The 15,460-nt window shown below is 45.2% G+C and overlaps 1 protein-coding gene across 2 annotated transcripts in view; it reads left to right on the forward strand.

The window, feature by feature from the left end:
- FRMPD4 (FERM and PDZ domain containing 4) overlaps positions 1-15,460 on the forward strand; it is a 507,254-nt gene that overhangs the window by 468,703 nt on the left and 23,091 nt on the right. For both annotated transcript variants that reach the window (XM_066356802.1, XM_066356803.1), the window contains exons 8-11: positions 1,359-1,490; positions 3,591-3,710; positions 11,510-11,646; positions 14,948-15,074. In XM_066356802.1, coding sequence (XP_066212899.1) covers positions 1,359-1,490; positions 3,591-3,710; positions 11,510-11,646; positions 14,948-15,074 — 516 coding nt within the window. The remainder of the gene's footprint in view (positions 1-1,358; positions 1,491-3,590; positions 3,711-11,509; positions 11,647-14,947; positions 15,075-15,460) is intronic.

A 15,460-nucleotide genomic window follows, 5' to 3' on the forward strand; every position in this document is an offset into this window, starting at 1 on the left:
CCTGAAGACATTGGAAAAGTCCGCAGAGAAGAATCAAAACCTTAGAAAGATCAGTAAAACAAACAACTCTGTGTGTGGTGGGGTTTCTCTATCTTGGCATTGCTGATACCTAGGACCAAATGATCCTTTGTTGTGGGGTCTGTCTTATACATTAAAAGATACTTAATAGCATCCCTTCTGGCCTGGCATCCCCAATCCCATTGTCAACCAAAAATGCCTGCAGAAGTTGCCAAATGTTACTGTGAGGCAGAACTGCCCCAGTCCAGTAGCACTGCTGTCTGGGATTGTTGGCACTTGGGTATAAATGATCTTGTAGTGAGATCATTGACTAGTTTTAAGTACATGAGAAAAGTGATGGTACAGGACATTAGTTTTGCATGACAGTGAACATATGTTTGTGTATGCAACACCTTTCTGATTACAGACGTTTACTCCTCTAAAGGGTTGCTGACAAAGCTTGCTCACCCTACCTTCCCCAGAGATTTAAAATAACAGCTAATATCTGTATATTGTTACGGTGCCCTAACTCTGTGCCAGGCTGTGCTGTAATAGATGCTTCTGTGTATGAACTCATCGAGTCTTTATAAATTCTGAGGCAGGTATTGTGATTTCCCGGCATACAGATACAGACACCACGATGCTTGGAGGTTAAACATCGAGCCCTTAGCTGGACAGCTAATACTCAATAAAGCTGGGATTAGACACCAGCCTGTTTTTAGAGCTCACGTTCCTTACCACCTTACAAAAGGGTATGCTAGGGGCTGGCAAGCTTTCTCTGTAAAGGGCCAGAGAGCAAGTATCATAGGGTTCAGTTCAGTCTCTGTTGTAGCTACTCAACTAGGCTGATGCGCAGCGGGATAGCAGCCAGAGACATTACAGAATCAGATGGCTGTCACCGTGTGCCACTAAAACTTCATTTACACAAACACACGGTGGGCTGGATTTGGCGCGGGGGTTATTTCGCCGACCCCTGGGGCAGACCACTTTCAGAGATGGTTTATTTACCACCCCGTTTAGTGAAAGAGGGAACTGAACTGACTACACACTGCAGAGTCTGTTAATATCCTTTCTAGATTAAGACCTTAGGTAACAGGTAAGCGCCTCCCTCCGCTGTGTACCTCGTTGTCTATTTCTGAACCCCATAAAGTTGAGGCTGGGGAGGCCAAGAAAAGGATAAGAGAGAGAAGGCCTCCTTTCTGTATCTTTTTGGATCTTTGGAGCATCAAGCTTCAAAATCAACCAAAAGTATAACATCTAAAGATCTGAAGCTGTTTTGTGTAACACTTTTCGATCACGGTGGACTCCACAAGAGGGCTACCTCGGTTTTGATAGCATCTTGTCAATGTTTCCTCTGTAAGGACGTCATCCTAACCCTTCAAGAGAAGCTGTCCATCAAAGGCATCGAACACTTCTCCCTAATGCTGGAGCAGAGGACGGAAGGGGCCGGCACCAAGCTGCTCTTGCTTCACGAACAGGAGACACTAACTCAGGTGTGTGAAATTACACTGATCCTTCTGCTGCTGAGAGCAGGGGCCCGGCCCGGAATCCCCGCAGGCCTCAAAGCCTTGAGCTGTGTTCGCTGCCTTGCTGGGTAGCCCCACTAAAGGAAGCACTGGCATTGATAATGGATTTCACACCCCCAGGTGACGTTTCCTTTTCCGTCAATTTTTCAGAGACTGTCAGTTGGTCTCAGAAACAGATTTGTCATTCAGAGACTCAGCAGCCATTATGAGCACGTGGCTCTGTAGAATTATATTTTATGTCATTATAATGACTTGTTCATCTGTTTTCATATTTGATCTCTTGAAGCCATTAAAAGGAAATGGTTTCTGAGATTGTTTAAATTAAGGAGAAATCATATTAGTTGCTTTACGTTCTGGGTATATACTTGAGACTATTTCTGGAAGCCTGAAAGCCCTGCCCCGGCCCTGCCCACTGTAAATATGCGCTCCACCAATGCGTCCCCGTTCCCCGTTGTCAAGATGCCACCCCCATCTGTTCTCTGGGGAGACAGGCAGGCTGCTAAATTCAGCACTGCACCCTGACTTGTCTTGTAATTCCACACGGCACAGTCTGCTGCATGTATAAGGCATTTCAACACATTCCTCTCATGAAGGAGAGTTCAACGATGAGGAACCTTTCAGCTCTTAGGTTCCGACACTCCTTCGCTCTGCCTTCCTTCACCATCAGCCAGGGACGAGCAGCCCATGGCCCTCAGCCTCACGGGGCCACTCTGCTTTGCAGTCCTGCCCACAGCCAGAAAGCTGGGTCATTGTCACTGCCTGTCAGGATGCCCACTATGCATTTCAGAGTAGGGTGTGTTTTCCCATTAAAATTCTTCTCCTGATCGACATTAGCCACGTAACCTGTAAGCACGTAAATACACACGCACACACGAGTGTGCGCCATGGGGCTGAGTAACACTATTGCTCTATTTATTTTGTATTTCTAAATTGCAGGTCACAGACATTTTTGTTTTTCCAGATTTTCCCCCTGCACGAAAGTAGTTACAAGTACGTGAAACTACAGGTACCTGCGTAGAAAAGTATACACAAATATAACCGCTGTGCGGACTCATGCTGCGTGGTCTCCATTCCACTGTTGGCCTCTTTACGGGAAAATGAGGTTTTACCTTCTTTCTTGGAGTCCAGTGTCTTCTCATTCATACAACTGTGGACTAAGCAGCTACTATTCATTGACTGATCCCTTTTTGTTACAAGAGGAGTTAAGAAACTGACACCTAGTAGTTGGCATGGCTGTGCTGGCAAAAAAGGAAAACAAATCAGAATGATTCATGATCCTTAACCCTGAGAGGCCTGTGTTGTATCCTATGCTAACTGCCATCACTTTAAACAATGTCACGGTATCAGAAGTTTGGGGTCATTTGGACCCCAGGTTCAGTGCATGGGCCCAAACTTCTATCTTTCTGTCTTCCAACACGCTGTCATCCAAGTTTGAAACTGTCTGGCTGTCACTGCTACAGCCAGTCTGGAGTCTAATTTAGGAAAACCGCACATCGCTGTTATGCAGAAATAAACTGTAGTGGGCAACCTCTGTACTCCCCCTCTGGGTCCTCTTCTGTCCCTCCTGCGCCCACCCGAGTTTTGGTGTGCTGTCACAACACACAGCATCTTCAGACGACTGCTCTCCTAGTGCGCATTCTGTCCAAGCTGCAGAGTCCTGTCCCCCGGCCAGCCTGAAGCCAAGGACTGTCTGTGCTTCTTTGTTGCACGCCCCATGCCTCTGTGGTCTACATTACCCTCCAGAGCCCTCCAAGGGACAGGCCATAGCTGCCTCTTTCTGGGTGCCACTCAGCACCCTCTCTGCCCTGCCCTGCCGCCCCAGCTCCTTGCTGGGCCCTCCCGGGAGCAGTTCCTTAGTAAGCCCTGCACCCCAGGGTCATCTTCCAGGGAACTCAACCAGGTCACCAGGTCTGTGCAGTTTCCAGGAAACGCGTATCTATAACACATGCTGAAAGAACTTCAACCACTTTCTCCCTCAATGTCCAAAGAAAGTCACCTTTGCTTCTGTGTCCCTCAGCCATCTCTCAGTCCCCACTGAGGGTTGCTTTGATGGTTCTGCTCTTCTAGGTGACGCAGCGGCCCAGCTCCCACAAGATGCGGTGTCTTTTCCGAATCAGCTTCGTCCCCAAGGACCCGATTGACCTGTTAAGGAGAGACCCAGTCGCTTTTGAGTATCTGTATGTTCAGGTACGTGCGAATTTAGGCATGTTTTATATGAACGTTGTGGGATAAATGAAGTGTGGGGTTTTCCAGAATTCTTTAATTTAGGGATCCCTTTGTCCCCCACCCCAATCTCAGTGCATTGTAAAATGATTCCATGGCACTCCTTTTATTTTTACTTTTCATTTTGAAGTCATGTCATACTTATAAAAAAGATGCAAGAGTAGTAGAAGAACTCTGCTATCCTCCCCCCAATCCACCATTCATTCACATTTGAGTACGTTTACTAACTTTAGTTCCCTCTTTCTCATACACACAATTATTTTCCTCAACTGTATGAATATCAGTGGCCACAACCACACTCATTTACCCCTAAATACTTCAGGGTGTATTTTCTAGTATCAAGGACATTTTCTGGCTATTCTTGTACCAGCTGCTTCCTGGAAGGCGCTGTCACATGGAACTTCTTAGCCTCAGCATTCTGAGCTGCCGGAAGGGAGTTCCTCAAGTCAGATAGAATTATACACATATTGCTTCTTTGAAACCATCAGCGCTCAAGATCCAGGCAGTTCAAGGTCCCCACACCGCGACCTCAGTTTCAGCCCACTTGTTCTTGGTCCTCGTTCACTGCTCTCGGGCTGTCTGTTGTTGAAGCAGGAGCTGGGGGAGATGCGATCACTGTCTTGTTCTGTGGGCTTCTCCGAGCTCCAGTCATTGGTGCTTCTTTGCCGGCTCGTGCATGAAGGAGAACTACAGGGTGGGGCGGGGCTCCGAAGGACCTCCTCAATCAAACCTGCTTCTGAAAACATTTGAGCTCTTGAGGTTCCAGACTGAGCTGTGGGGTTCGAAAGTTCCAAAGAAACAGTAAATAGGCTGATTTGACATCCTCAGTTTTCCTATAAGTGAGAATAAATGGATATATACTAAAAGGGGGAAATGTTATTTTCACAACAAATAATGCACTGAAAAATGCAGCCTCTACTTTGAACTTGCTGGTTAGAAAGAGGCTCAAAGAGGTAAGATGGCTGAAATTTGCATAAGGAAGATTTTATAGTCTCAGAATTCTCAAAGCACATGGAATTGGAAGAAAGGAAACTCTTCCCAGAATCCTAGGAGGTCACCACTGTTCAGTTGTAGTCACTGCCTCCTGCATTGTTGAGGGATCTTTTCTCTATATGTTTGTTAGATCTTTGTTTCATTATCTCCCAGGTTAATATTCTACTTAGATATTAGATATCAAATCTAGTCAGTCAAATATTAAAACTTTTATTCCTTTGGGGAGAAAATGGATAAAAAAAATGTGTGCAGCGTATCTAACGTTGAAATGGAGAAAATATTTAATGTAAAAAAAAATACTTTGGGCCTGACCTGTGGTGGCGCAGTGGGATAAAGCGTCGACCTGGAACACTGAGGTCGCCGGTTCCAAACCTTGGGCTTGCCTGGTCAAGGCACATATGGGAGTTGATGCTTCCTGCTCCTCCCCCTTCTCTCTCTCTCTCTCTGTCTCTCTCTCTCTCTCTCACTCCTCTCTCTCTAAAAAAATCAATAAATAAGATATTTTAAAAAAAAAATACTTTGGATTGACAATGAGATAGAGAGATTTGTTTAAGAAAAAAAAGCCTTGGCCCTGGCTGGTTGGCTCAGCGATAGAACGTTGGCCCAGCATGAGAATGTCCCAGGTTCGATTTCTGGTCAGGGCACACAGGACAAGTGACCATTTGCTTCTCCACCCTACCCCATCTCTCCCTCTTTCTTCCCCTCCTGCAGCTATGGTTTGAATGGTTCAAACCCATCATTCCCGGGCACTGAGGATGGCTCCATGGCCTCTTCTCAGGCGCTAGGATTGCTCGGTTGCCGAGCAATGGAGAAGCAGCCCAGATAGGCAGAGCATCGCCTGGTAGGGGGCTTGCTGGGTGGATCCCTGTCAGGGCGCATGCAGGAATCTGTCTCTCTGCCTCCCACTTAATAATAAATAAGTAAATAAATTTTAAAAGCCTTTATAGTAACTGAGTAGCACCCCCATGGTGAAAGATACTGTATTAAATACAGTATAAGCCCATTGTATTGTAAGTTTTTAAAAAAAGACTTTTTTTATAATAATTGTCTAATTAACAAAATCAGAAAATTCAACACTGATATATTCCCGTTATTGAATCTATAGTCCATATACAAATTTTGCCTATTGTACCCCCAAAATGTCCTTTATGTAAATTTTTTCTAGACCAGGATCCACTCCCGGGTCCCACTTTACACCTAGTGGTCCTAGCACGTTAGGCTCCTTAAAGATCTATGTTACGAGGCGTGCCGATCACTTACTTCGTAGAAATCTCTCAGTTTGGGTTTCTCGGGTGATTCTTTGTAATTAGATCATTAGAGCATTTTGAGCAGAAGAGCCTAAGTGACTTGGTGTCCTCCATAGTGCCTTATGTCGGGGGGGACATGATGTCAGTTTGTCCCTTTAATGGCAAGGTTAACTTTCACTCTTAAATAATGTGATGTTCTCCAAATTTATCTGTCCAGAAGTTTCTTCTTTTCCTTTTCTAATTAGTAAGTAATTTGTGGGGAGTCACTTGCAATGTTTTTATTGTCCTTTGACCCACTAGTTTTAATATTGATTGATGATTCTTGCCAGAACCCATTATTATTACAATGGTTGAAAATGATGATTTTTCATATTCCATTATTGTTTTCTTCACTTAATTGGCATTCCACTGTAAGAAAGAGTTTTCCTTCTCCTTATTTACTGATTTACTCATTCATTTCTTTGGTGCTTAGATTGTTCTGAAACTGTGATATTCATTATACTGGAATTATTCATTTTAAGGCAATAAAACTTTAAGAAGACAGTATCCTTTGGAGACTGTCTCTGATTCTGGGATATAATTTTCAAAAAGCAAGGCCTCCAGAAATGAGAATCTTTACTTGTTTGTTCCAAAGGGAATTCATCCATTTGATACATACGAGATGTTCCAGATTCCTGTGTAACTGCTTCTTGTTACTCTTACTTAAATTCCCAATATAAGCACATTAAACAGTAGGAACAGGCCTGACCTGTGGTGGCGCAGTGGATAAAGCATCAACCTGGAAATGCTGAGGTCGCCGGTTCGAAACCCTGAGCTTGCCTGGCCAAGGCACATATGGGAGTTGATGCTTCCAGCTCCTCCCCCCATTCTCTCTCCCTGTCTCTCCTCTCTGTCTCTCCCTCTCCTCTCTAAAATGAATTAAAAAAAGAAAAGAAAAGTAGGAACACACTTACCTCATGCTTAGACATCTAGCAGTAGAACTGCTCAAAAAGGTTGTAAACCTAAAAATGTAACCATTCTCCACAAAAAAAAAAGAGGGGAAAAGGCAAATGTGAGGCACAAAAAAGATATGCTGTCTTTGGCTGGGGAGCCCTGTATAAGGAAGACTGCTAGAGCCATACAAAATAAAAGGCAAGGAAGTAAGAAAAAGAAAAGAAATGAAACATTTATCAACCTGGGTAGTTGCTATACTGGTATTCGTTTAAGTATTCTCGGTATTGTATATCTCAAAATTTTTGTAATCTTTAAAAAGTTGGTTGGGAAAAGAAAACAGGTAGAAGATGGCACAGACAAGATAAATGTCAGAAATTAGGAATGGTGACATAAATGAAAATGGCAATAAGCCCTGGAGAACAAAAATTACCTAAGAGAAGAAAGAAGCAGAATGTACCAGAACATTCTAACAGATGGGGACACTCAGGGAAAGCCCGACGAAACGCTCCCCGACTTCGGTGGTTGTTGAAGGAAGCTGGGGGACTTACTGCTCTGCAGGATGACTGAGGTTCGTGAAGATAACAAGTCATCAGGATGAGGCACGTCCTGTTCAGTATGCCCTGTTTAGCAAGTAGAGAAATGTGTAGTGTACTTTACACTGTTTTTGACCCAGAACAGTGGAACTGTCACAACGTGGGTTTTCTTAAATGTTGAGTTTTAGTCACCTGAGCCCCTCAACAAGGTCCCTTGTTCCCCAACAGGCCAGGTAACCCAGATGTAACTGCATGAAATGGGCTGATTGTCAGCGCATCAGTTACTGCTTCTTCCCCATGTTCCTGCTGAGAACTGACCCAGGGCTTTGCCAGTGCAGCTCAGACCTTGTGCTATGTTTTCAAATAGTTGCAAATAAATAGTGACAGGAGCCAGTCAGTGCATGGCCGGTCAGTGAGACACATTTGGTTGTCATCCTTTACAGTTATGTACTCATCCCATTAACAAGATGATGCTTCGAAACCATTTTGCTCTGCCTCTGTTTTAAGCATCACAAACCCATTGAATCTGTAAAAGAAAAATGTGGTTGCAGGTGTCTTGGGAGGGAAGACCTCTTAAGCAGACCAGGAGTGCTGCTTAGCACGGTTCTGTAGAAGGTGTGTTTGCCCAAATCCAATGCAGTTCATAGAGATCATTCTTATTCAAAAGACACATCTTTTATACCCTGGGATTGTCCTGAGAACAGGAAAACCTGTCCAGGGGTCTTACCCCAGGACCAGGCTTCCCCACTTTGAGTGTTGCGTGGGTGGTAGATTAACCACCCTTTCAACAAACAACCATTGGGGGAGGTAGAAAGCCATGTGTGGTGGACAATAGAGACTAAAGTTAAGCTACCATCACCTTACATATCTTCCATTGAAAATAGGAAATGAGAATTTCTTGGACTCAGACCCTCTGCTTCAAAATGTCTTCTATCACTGAATGTGAAGTGTGCCTAAAATAGCATCTGTCTGACATAAATCTTTGGGTCTTCAAATGGTGCTATGGGCCCATGTTGATTTTAAGGTACTAAAGAGATGCAATGAAACTAGCCTATGACACAAAAGAGTAAGCAGAAGCAATGTATGTATCATATCACAAAGATAAAAGTCAATCCAGCCTGGTGGGCTCCTGATGGGGACAGTAGCCATTGACTAGATGGGCCATGACAATGGAAACAGGTTTCAATCATGATAATATCTATTAATCTCCTAGTCAGTAATGGACCATGAGGTAGTTTCCAGATTCCAGCATATATAATAATGATAAGCCCTAATAATCCAGCCTGTTCTAATTCATAATTATAGTGAGCCATGCTGACATTTACCTGCCCACTACCCATTAAGAAAAAGATTGTTACACCAATCAGTAAACAGGGTAATACCAGGGGCTACACAATGTCTTTAAATACTTTAGCAGCAAGTTTTCTTTTTATCATCTAACATGTTCATTATAAATGAACTTTTTGTAGGAATAAACCAAAGTCTGTTGGGACTGCTATTTAGCAGAACAATGACCACCATTTGCTTGTGTAACTGTATTTTAAGTAAGGTACTTGAGAGTAATAAAAACATGATTAGTACCAAAATATGTAAGTCAGACTTTACACTAATTCTCCAGGAGCAATCTGAACTAATTATATATAATCACATTACACATAATGTAATTAAATGACTAATCACCTTGATAAAAACAAACAAACAGAAGTCCGGTTAAAATACAGGATCCATACACATACATACAGTATAATAAGGCTAGGAAAAATCAGTTCCAGTCACAACTCTTGGGAGAAGTGAGTGATGGCTCACCTTTATAAAGCACATTACAGTTTATGAAATATCCTTACAAGTATACCAGCAATCTTGAGTTAGCTGTTTTTAGCTCATTTATCATATAAAAAAACTGAGACTGAAGAGAGATGAAATGCCATGTCCAAGGTCATTTTAGGTGTTGACAGAGCCTAGGGTCGAACTTGGAACTTTTGTCTGTAAATACTATGCTAAAATGCTGTTTCAAATCCATTATGCAATAGCAACCATAGAAGAAAGTGATCTATCAAAATGCTGACTCAGGTACCTATTATGGCCTGACACCAACCTAAGTGACTTCCTCACTCATAATCCCTCATAAGACTGTAAAATGACCCTATCTGGGCCTCAACCCCAGGGCACACCATTATGGACAACACTGGGCACTTGGAAATAACTGGTAAACCCAAGACTAGGAAAACAAAATGGCAGCCTGAGATTGCTCTCAGGGTCTTCCTTCAGTCAGAAGACCCTATCTCCTACCTCCTGTCAGACCCGCTTCCAACAGCAGTGCTGTGCAAGCCTGGTGGGGTCAGATTCTATGGGGAAGCGAAGGTGGAAGACGGTGTTAGGGCTGGAAGGGGAAGAGAATGACTTACTCTTAGGGGTGCAGGGATAGCGGAGAGGTGCTCATCCAGAGCATGTGGGTAGGAGGTACATTATCGGCACCAGTACAGCATGGAGAAGTATCCAAAGGGTGAAAGTAAACACTGTGTGCAGAAACCATACAGGGGGACTTGTTCCCATTTAGTAAAATGAATAGATTTGGAAAAGAGGCAACCATCTTCATACAGTTTTCCATTTGGAATCATCTTGGGACAGGTAAAGAATAAGAAACAGAAAGAGGATATATACCGTATTTTCTAGCCCTAAAGCCTTGTTTCTGAGAAGAAACGTAACAAATACACATGCAGAATGTGCTTAGGCAGTGCTGCTTTGCCCGCGGACATTCGCTCAGTCCCCGCCTCCTAATGAGCGAAGAGAGTGCCACCGGAAACCGGAAACCGATCGCCTGTGCTCATGTGAGACTTGACAACACACTCTCAGCCACTCTTCAGTATGATGCTCCCCACAAGCCCTGAGAGCTAGATGGCTCCCCTTTAGAGATGAGCAAACTGAGGTCGAGAGACATGGTGTGACTCCGTCCACACGGCAGTGGGGCAGCCAGCAGCAGCATGCACTGAGGCCGGGGCAGCCAGCAGCAGCATGCACTGAGGCCGGGGCAGCCAGCAGCAGCATGCACTGAGGCCGGGGCAGCCAGCAGCAGCATGCACTGAGGCCGGGGCAGCCAGCAGCAGCATGCACTGAGGCCGGGGCAGCCAGCAGCAGCATGCACTGAGGCCGGGGCAGCCAGCAGCAGCCTGCACTGAGGCCGGGGCAGCCAGCAGCAGCATGCACTGAGGCCGGGCAGCCACCCTCTCCCGAGTGCGCCAGTGCGCCGGGATCAAGCGCTTGCTGTGCGTCTCAGCTGACCCAGCACCGCAGTGGTGAGGGAGTGGGAATCCCCATCGCATGGCCCAGCAAGCTGAGGCTGCAAGAGAAGGTAAACCGGTCCCAGTTACATGCACGGGGATTCCTGGGCGAAGCCAGGACCCAAAGCCGGCGGGGTAAGCCCAGAGCTGCTGCCCTCCGTAGCCTTGCTACTTCTGCCCCCAGCCCCGCCACGAAGCTGCTGGAAATGGTGACGGAGGGGAAGGTGCTGCTGAAGGCGCTGACGCACGAGTGCTTTCAGTGTACCAGGCAGACTTCCCGGGGCTGTGCATTGCTCACTCATCTCACCCGCACAGCCCCGGGAGTAGGGAGCAGTGCAGACCCCGTTTACAGAAGGGGAAAGTGAGGCACAGAACGAGAGACTTTCCCAATGCCATCCCCCTGTGAAGTGCGGGACGGGAGCCCAGCCCGGAGTCCAACCCCAGCAGCCCACCTCCAGAAGCCACCGTGCTATCCGTGTGTTTGATTGCAGCACCTGTGTTTGGAAATGCCATACCTTAATTCCTAATTATTTTTACAAAACAGCTAAATATTTAAATAGCAGCTCGCTTGTCGATGGATGTTAAATGTTTTGTGTGGTCTCTATGTTTGTGAGTGCAATTAAAGATTGACTCTGTTCCAAGCAGCGCGCGGAAATGTTTCCACATTTAGCCTCCTTGCCTCTGAAGTGAGGGGGGAAACTGATGTCACCTGTTCCAATGGGACAATGCCGTGCACCCCATTCTTTGACAAGCTGCGCCCTCTGCTGGTCTCTTTGCAGAGTTGTAACGATGTCGTACAGGAGCGATTTGGGCCGGAGCTGAAATATGACATAGCCCTGCGGCTGGCGGCGTTGCAAATGTACATTGCAACAGTTACTACCAAGCAAACGCAGAAAATCTCCCTCAAATACATCGAGTAAGTGTTTACTGGGAGCCATTTCTGGGACAAAGTTGCTGCCCTCTTAATGCCCAACTGTATTTTTGATCTATGTCTCTGTTGCCAAAATTGATCAGGTCTGTGACGGACCATTTTTTAAACATTGAAAAAAAATATATGAATAGCATGTTCATTTTTGGAGAACAGATCCATTTCTTACATAATCCACGTTTAGAGAATTGTGGTTAAGATGAGGGTCATATTTAAAATGAAACACATTTTAAAACTCCTAACAGACTTGGTTCCAAGCCATGCTTGGTCTCAGTGCTTTTAAGACATTAAGCTGTTTACTTCTCACAACATCCCTATGAGATAAGTAGGATTTTAGCCCCACTTTATAGAAGAGCAAGATGAGGCACAGAATGATTAAGTAATTTGCCCAAGTCACACAGGCTATTTACTAGAGGGGTGGGATTCAAACCCAGGCAGTGAGACTCCACATTGCACTGTAGTTTGTATGAGCACTTGAAGCACCTGTGTTAGAAAGTGGCCTGCATAATCCAAGATTACTTTGAGATGAGCAAAATGCGACGTAGAAAACAATGTTGTAGGTCGCAATCAGGAAGGCTGGTATTTGTAATGAAGAACTGCAACCGAGTGGAGAAGGACGGCACACAGTCAGACATTGCTTCGTGAATCAAATGTTGTTTGGAAAACGAGGATGCCATTTCCTGCCGAGTACCCACTGACAGCATCAATCTGCTACCTCTTTGACCAGAGAAGATCCCCTCTTCTTAGAAAAAAGCAGTTTGTGTTGCCTTCAGCTGATTAGTCTTTTTTAGGGGGCATCCTTGAAAAGAGAGCCCTCCGTTGCCCAGTCTGCACACTCCCTGTTGGCAAGTGATTCAGTACGCCAAAGCAGCCATACTTCCCCAGTCCTGGCAGCTCTAATGCTAAGACAAAGGAACACACATATTTCAGAGTCAGAAGCCACATCTCTGCCTAACACTAAAAGTCTTCGCTTCCTCTCCATTTCTACCTCCAAGAGATGTAGAAGCCAATTGAACTCTGGCCTCCTGGCCCTGGCTGCTTGGCTCAGCAGTAGAGCATGTGGCTCAGCAGTAGAGCGTCAGCCCAGCATGTGGATGGCCCAGGTTTGATTCCCAGCCAGGGCACACAGGAGAAGCTCCCATTTGCTTCTCTACCCTTCCCCCTCTCCTTCCTCTCTGTCTCTCTCTTCCCCTCCTGCAACCAAGGCTTCATTGGAGCAAAGTTGGCCCAGGCACTGAGGATGGTTCTATAGCCTCCACCTCAGGCACTAGAATGGCTCTGGTTGCAATGGAGCCATGGCCCCAGATGGGCAGAGCATCGCCCCCTGGTGGGCATGCTGGGTGGATCCCAGTCAGGCTCATGCGGAGTCTGTCTCTCTGCCTCCCCACCTCTCACTTAAGAAAAATAAAAGAAAAAGGGAAATCCTGCCTTCCAATCCCAAGGGCTGCTAATAAAGCCACTCTAAATTCCATAGTGCCAGACTGACCGCAGGGGGGGAAATGACTGTGGTTGACAGTCCCATGAGCCCACGCTGGGGAGGACAAGACCTCCACTTCGCTGACTCCGATGCCTCTGTTTTTTTGTTTGTTTGTTTGTTTTTTTGTATTTTTCTGAAGCTGGAAACGGGGAGAGACAGTCAGACAGACTCCCGCATGCGCCCGACCGGGATCCACCCGGCACGCCCACCAGGGGTGATGATGCCTCTGTTTTTGCAGTTCTCCTGTCAATGCTTAGGGACAATTCGTGTGCAGTTTGAGAACCTCAGGTCTTCCGGTCCCGGTCCAGCACTTTTCAGAGATGGCTTCTCTCTCTCCTGCCACACATGCGGTGACTATATGCATGCTGAGAAAGTTGGCTCACAGAGAGGTCTCACGTACAGATGGGCACATTCATACCCTCATCCACTCCCCTTCTTGAAGTCCTTGGGCATGGATGAAAATAGCTTCCATTTGAAAAGGTGGCCTGCACAAATTGAGATGATTTTCAGACAACCAAAATGCATTCTGTTCCTGCTCTCTGGACCTATGTTTTACCAGCTTGAACATGGTACAATCAAAAACTTCCAGAGATAACTAGCTTGACTAAGAATCTCGCGGCATCCGTGGTAATGTTCTCATTAATTCATGCAAGCAACAAGTGTTCACTGAGCATTTTATATGGTATTTACACTGGGACAGTAGAAAGTATGAAGTATAAATTATACATATAACCTTAACCATTCATCAACTTATGATCTGATTATAATGACAAGACATAGAGGTATGAAAAGTAATGATTTAAAATAATAACACAAGTGGAATTATAAGGTAGCCCCTGAGGAGTGCCAAATGATTGGTAGAGATGATAAGTACACACTGAGGAAGAGGAGAAAGAAAAAGGTGACTACAGAAAATAGCATCTGAACTAATGAAGGAGAGCATGAATGGTCGAGTGAAAGAAGGCTGTCTTCCTGCCCTTCCTTGGAGTGGATCTGAAGCAGGAGGAATACCCAGAACCTTCTCAAAGTTCTTCATGTAATTTAGAAAACACTGGTTGGGCACGTGATCAATCAGGATAGAGTTCCTAAAATAAAATACGGAATATTTTATTTTCTTAGGATGGGGTTGTAGTCATAAGGAAATGGCTTCTTGGCAAAAATATATTAACTTAGTCCCATTTGTTTGTTTGTTTCTTAAGTATCTACATCTATGAGATGTTTGTGCCTCCCTGTCAGCACCAGACATATGTGAGGGTCATGAACCCCACCTTACTTCCTCACCAGAAGCACTTGCGCCCAATGCCCACCCCAAGCAAGAAATGTTGACAGAAAGAGTTAGGTAGACATGAAGCAGCGGGGAGGAAGGAGGACTGGGTGTTTGTAGGGACACAGCCATTGGTGAGGGAAACAGGGAGGGAAGAACGGTTTGGGGCGGGAAGGAGTTGCATCCGTCCTCAGACAGGGAGAGGTGACAGTGGTAACAAACAAAGGCATGGAGAGAAATTGGTGTTGGACATGCAAACTCAGATAAGTTGAGTGAATTCTGAAACTCAGAGATGGGTTTCCATTGATCCCAAATTCCTCTTTGCACTCTTTCTGGGGAGTGAGCAGTATTTCCTTTAAATGCAAACATATTAAAGATCAAATAGTGTTTTCTGAGTGCAAATTAAAAGTTGCTTCCCTAATTAGGACTTGTCTCCTTTCCCTACCTTGCCAAGACTTCATTTGTTCCAACAAACATCAGAGCACCATTTTGTCTTAGATAACTCATCATCACAGAATGTGAAATTAAAGATATGCTCTTTATTGCAGAAAAGAATGGGGATTAGAGACTTTCCTTCCCTCCGCTGTGCTGCAAAGCATGAAAGAGAAGAACATAAAGAAAGCACTTTCACACCTTGTCAAAGCAAATCAAAACTTGGTACCACCCGGTAAAAAGGTATCACATTTGCATCTTAATAGAAAATGGATTTTAAAGAGAGAGGCTTGCATGCATTTTTTTAAATGTTTAAAATTAGCCCATGAATAAAGTACTTAGCACCATATTTTCAGAAGCAGTAACATTCTAACCTTTCTCAAAAATAAAAAAAAACCTTTTAGCATGTTTCTAGGACTAATGAAAACTAAGTATTCTTACGGAAACCTGTTTCTTTCTTGCGGGGTGTAGGCTCCTTGTTGTATGGGGGAGGTGTCCACACGGGCAGGCAGGAGGATGAGGCCCAGCCTGTCGTCTGGCCCAGAGAGCAGAGTTTGAGAGGGTTCACGTTTCCATCCTTCCTTGCTTTCCACTCAGACAGCTCACCTGCACGGCAGCCGGCGAGGGGA

This window comes from Saccopteryx leptura, chromosome X (assembly GCF_036850995.1).
Source record: "Saccopteryx leptura isolate mSacLep1 chromosome X, mSacLep1_pri_phased_curated, whole genome shotgun sequence".
In the NCBI taxonomy this organism is placed as follows: Eukaryota; Metazoa; Chordata; class Mammalia; order Chiroptera; family Emballonuridae; genus Saccopteryx; species Saccopteryx leptura.